The sequence below is a fragment of the Aulostomus chinensis genome, chromosome 18 (genome assembly GCF_037954235.1).
Source record: "Aulostomus chinensis isolate RoL2024-O1b breed Wild chromosome 18, RoL_Achi_v1.0, whole genome shotgun sequence".
NCBI classification, from domain to species: domain Eukaryota; kingdom Metazoa; phylum Chordata; class Actinopteri; order Syngnathiformes; family Aulostomidae; genus Aulostomus; species Aulostomus chinensis.
Genome location: NC_141337.1, coordinates 21,429,218 through 21,434,217, shown reverse-complemented (window position 1 = coordinate 21,434,217; position 5,000 = coordinate 21,429,218). Strand labels below are relative to the sequence as shown.

Below are 5,000 nucleotides of genomic sequence, written 5' to 3'. Positions count from 1 at the left end.
GTCCTTCAGGAGGGACTCAGAGTAGAGCTGCTGCTCCTCCATGTAGAGGAGTCAGTGGAGGTGGTTCGGGCATCTGGTGAGGACGCCTCCCTCGGGAGGAGTTCCAGGCATGCCCAACTTGGAGGAGGCCTCGAGACCGACCCAGAACACGCTGGAGGGATTATATCTCTCGGCTGGCCAGGGAATGCCTCAGGATTCCCCCAGAAGAGCTGGTGGACGTGGCTGGGAGGGGACAGTCTGGGCTTCCTTGCTGAGGCTGCTGCCCCCACGACCTGGACCAACCGGATAAAGAGGAGGAGGAGGAGGAAAAGAGACAAAAGCAAAGTCGTGCAGGTAACCATCCTGTCGATCAACAAGAATCTGACCTGACCTGTGATTAAGGTCCTTGATGCTCTTTCTATTAAAACTTTAAATATCTATGATAAATAGACATTTTTCTTCCTGACAACCTTATAGTTGCATCCCTGCTGGCCCTGGGACTTCCATTGTTATATTACATTGTAGGAGAAATCTTGGGCTGCCTGTACTTTTAAAGTAGTTAGTGGGATGAATGATTTGGGGTCTGTCAAACGAAGTTATTTCATGTTCTAACAGGTGACGGAGCATTGAGTGTGTATTTGTTTTATCATATGTTATTGATGGTGAAATGACCCCCGACTGGCTTGGTTAACCTCTTCTGTCCTGAGGGTTCTTGGAATCAGGTTCATACCCAGCCCAGGTCAGCCCAGCTCAGCTCTACTCGGCCCAGCTCGGTCCTGCCCGGCCTAACGAAACCCAGCTCAGCTCAGCCCAGCCCAGTCTGGGAATCACCAGAGATGAGAGCTCAATGACCCTATTACCATGTCTGAGTTATTGGCACCGAAGCAAAAGAAAAACTCAATCAATCACTCAAACTCGTTTATCACCTCAGCAAGATTACACAGTAAATTACCGCATGATAGCAGTGATCCAGTCCACTAACTCCTGGACTAGAACTGGACCACAAGTTGCACAGGTTCTATAAAACCTTCATAATGATGATACCAGGTGGACCTCCTCTGGGTTCACTTGGATACGCTCAGTGTTGTTGTCCTGGACCCTGGCGACCTCGTGTTTACATGCACTTCCTTCTCTTTGCTCACTGTTGAGTGAGAGTGGACGGGCATTAGGACCCGGCAGCCGACGTGCCGGTGCTCCCCGCTCCTGCAACAGTCTGCAGGCGAACGTGCGCGGAGAAACGGTGCTGAGACTGCGGGCTGGAGGGGACCGTCCACAGCATCACCGGGTAAGCGTCCCGTCTCCGAGTCACCTTGCGGCCGCCGCCTCCTCTTTACACCTGGAAGCCTGCGCGACGGATGCTGGGAGACGGCTGTCCAAGCCACGCATGAACAGAAATGCGAGACATTTAAAGCGGGGGACCGAATATAGGCCTGTAGTCCCTTCACGTGAGTTGCTGTTCGGTCTGTCACGATGCAGTTTATGTACGTTAGTGACGTATGCAGCGGGACCTCTTTATTACACAACATGTTGGAGGACAATAATTTACCGGCAACTACTCTGCATTATCTTTTGTTTTTTGAAAAGACTGATAACTTATAATTATTATTTATTAAATGTGATAAATGTTGAGCTAATTCTTCCAAAAAGAAAACAAAAACATCACAATCAGCTGTGATTTGATGAGCATCAGAGTAAAACAAAGGTGTAAAATGAATGTAACCATCAGGATGTATGACTTCTCATTCAGCTTCATTTGCGTACACAAATGCAGTCAACAAGTCTGAGTCAGTCACTGCTACAGGCTCCCTGTGCTGTCCTGTCAGCACCAAGACTGGAACTGCAGTTATCTGATGATGGTACTGCTACTCTCTGACTGTGTGGTCATTCTGCCTGTCCATCCATCCATTTTCTTCCGCTTTTTCCAGTTAAGGGTGGGGGGGGGGGGGCTGTAGCCTATTCTAGTGGCCTGGGCGAGAGGTGGGGTTCACCCTGGACAGATCGACAGTCAATTTAGAGTCTGGATTAACCTGGTCCCCTCTTGATGTCTTCGGACTGTGGGAGGAAGCTGGAGTACCAGAGAGAACCCAGCAGGAACAGGGAGAACATGGAGACTCACCCAGAAAAACCCCGTGCTGCAGCCGGGGCTCCACCCACAACCTTCTTGCTGTGAGGTGTCAGTGCTGACCGCTGCTCCACCGTGCTGCCTCCCATTCTGCCTTCATTTATCGATATTTATCACCCTGCATCCATAGCGTTTCACTGGTAAACGCACTAGGGCCTGGCTGGGCCCTCGGGGTGATCATGTGAAAACCTGTTGTCAGGCGAATTGTTGGGGAGTTTCTGCCTTAGCGGCTCAGAGCGAGTTGACACCAGAGATCAACAAGACCGGTGAAGGTCCATCCAGGACAGGTGCAAGGTGTGTTGATGATGATGTCCAGAAACATCTATCACATGAGTAACATGGCAATACTCTTCGTATTCGCATTCTGACTCTGACTACGCCAGCGAGAGACACCGTAGTCTTTCAGTAATTCTACAATTTGCTGAGCTCACATGTAGAGGCTGGCCGAGAGCAGTTCACTCACAGCTGCTGGTGGGTGCTGATGCTAGGCTAGTTAGCCTAGCTGTCAATGCAATCTCATGTTTAACCCCTGTAGAGACATTTGAGCAAGCAACAAATTTCAGCGTAGTTTGTCCGTGTAATTACTGACACACCACTAGTTCTGATCAGTCTGGCCAGAGATGATCAGCATGCTTCATTCACTTCCAGCGTCTGTTCACCAGGAGTCAGCGCTCACAATCCCTGTCAACAACAGACCCAGGCAGGACCACCAAGACCCAGACTGGACCCATGAATGATTCTGTGGGGGTTAAACATGTCAGCTGCACCAGCAGTGATCAGTTGGTCCCCCATCATCAGGACATCAGTGACATCAGCACCCAGCTTTCTTGCACCTCCTTCACCTACTCACTCCCTCACTCACTCGTTCCCTCGTTCCTTCACTCCCTCCTTCACTCCCTCCTTCACTCCCTCCTTCACTCCCTCCTTCACTCACTCACTCCCTGACTCACTCACTTCACACAGCAAACGTGTTTGAAATTCCGTTACCGTTGAAATACCGTTTGGGAGATTTTCACAAATAAACAAGGTGGAAAGAAAACAGGTATGTTTTTAAGAATAGCCTGAAGATCGGATTGGTGCACAGTGCACAAACAGGTGGCAGGATTTATTGAGCAAAAAGGTGAGTCTGTTGCCTGGAGATGTGGTTTAAAAACAGAGCCACCGGATCAAATGCTGGGCGACGTGCTGGTACAGAAATGTCTCCATCACCCTTTGACCTCAGCCTGGACTCTGGGACAGCTAATAGGCTTAACCCAGCGGATCTAAGAGGCCTCGTCGGACAGAGCGGCGTTAAAAGTACACTGATGTTCTTGGGCGTTTGGTCATGTGTCATCAGTCAAATTTTGAAAGAGAGTCTAGGAGTAAATGGTAACCAGTGCAAAGGGGCTGGAGTGGAGTGATGTGTGCTTCGTCTTCGTTGGAGGGCTGGTGAACGGGACGCTAAGAGAGTCCAGACGTGAGGAAACGGGAGCAGCACAAAGTTTCTCTGCAGCACCAAAGACGGGACAGTTGTTTCATTCTGTGTGCGTCTGATTTTTAGGAGCTGTCGGTGATAGTTCTGTGGAATCACTGCAGAGGAGAATTATTGAGGGTGCAGCTTTCTTTCTTTTCTAATAAAATGTGCTGCACAAATGAATTGACCAGCCTTGTTCTTCCAGCCCTTTAAGAGACTGTAAAACAGCTGATGGAGTCATTATTTACTCGCGGTGCAAACAAAAGCATCACATCTTTACTGCTTTGAGAGCAGAGTCTCTTGGGGTTGCTTTCCCAGACTGCTTTCCTTTGTATAATTTGGACTCATGAGTGTTTGCTTTATTCATGCACGTGTGGGTGAGGAGATGATCTGTGGTTGTCATGGTAAAATCCATATTTGTCTTCAGACTCAGAGCAGCTGTCAGTCACAGAGGCTCAGTGTCACATGATGGCGTACATCTGCTTTGTGTGAAGTAAGTCAGGTGAATGGATGCCAAGAAAGGCAAAGAACACACAAATAAAAACACAGAGATTTTGGTCCGGTCCTGCTGATCGGCCTGGACTCTTCACTTTTGTGTGGATCTCAGCAGTAAAACTGGTGATCGATAGCACTGAGGTCAGTAAGAACATTCCAGCGTTTGGCCTTAAAAACTCCTTGGTTGCTTTGTGTGTAGGGTGACTGTCCCGGGCCACTGGGAGTCTGCTGGGTCCGGCTCAGGAGTGAAGTGTTACATATGTTACACATGTACAACTTGGGCAGAGTTTTGGTGTGTGTGTGTGTGTGTGTGTGAGAGAGAGAGAGAGAGATCAGGGCGTGTGTCAGTCTGTCAACTCGACAGACCGACTTCTATGATCAGTGCAGAATGATGTCATTGCTCAGGTGACCAGATCGCCCCGGACCAAAGATGGGACGAAGACTGTGCTTGTGTGGGTTAATGTGGGGTGTATTACCAATGCTCAGAGGTAGTTTAGCTTGCTTTTTTGCCCGTATCCCTCCATCCATCCATCCATCCATCCATCCCTCCATCCATCCATGTTCTCCCTCTTCTCCTGTTGAGGGTGGTGGGGGTGGAGCCTATCCCAGTAGCCTTCCCCCTGGACAGGTCACAGGGAGAACATGGAGACTCACACAGAAAGACCCCGTGCTCCAGCCGGGGCTCCACCCACAACCTTCTTGCTGGGGGGGGGGGGGGGGTGAGGACCACTGCTCCACTGGGCCACCCCTTTTTGAGATTATTTATGTGGTAATCATATGTTGTTTGTTGCAAAACCATCAGCTACACACAACTGTTCTAAGGAGAGACTCTTGATATGTCTGGTGAGGATCTTTAAGATTAAACATTTCATTTATTCCTTTTATGACATATTCCATATTAAATTGAGGTGTAAGAACATTGTATGAACAACCTGAGCCTGTCGGTATGTA

The 5,000-nt window shown here is 49.2% G+C and overlaps 1 protein-coding gene across 5 annotated transcripts in view; it reads left to right on the top strand.

The window, feature by feature from the left end:
- Positions 1-1,182: 1,182 nt before the first annotated feature.
- slc16a3a (solute carrier family 16 member 3a) overlaps positions 1,183-5,000 on the top strand; it is a 10,197-nt gene continuing 6,379 nt past the window's right edge. For 2 of the 5 annotated variants that reach the window (XM_086185519.1, XM_086185514.1), the window contains exon 1: positions 1,204-1,424. In XM_086185519.1, the coding sequence (XP_086041645.1) occupies positions 1,364-1,424 (61 nt within the window). In that variant the 5' untranslated portion in view covers positions 1,204-1,363. Of the gene's footprint in view, positions 1,425-3,095; positions 3,558-5,000 lie in introns of those variants that run through there. The other 3 variants (XM_086185515.1, XM_086185518.1, XM_086185516.1) reach the window with 3 other exon arrangements.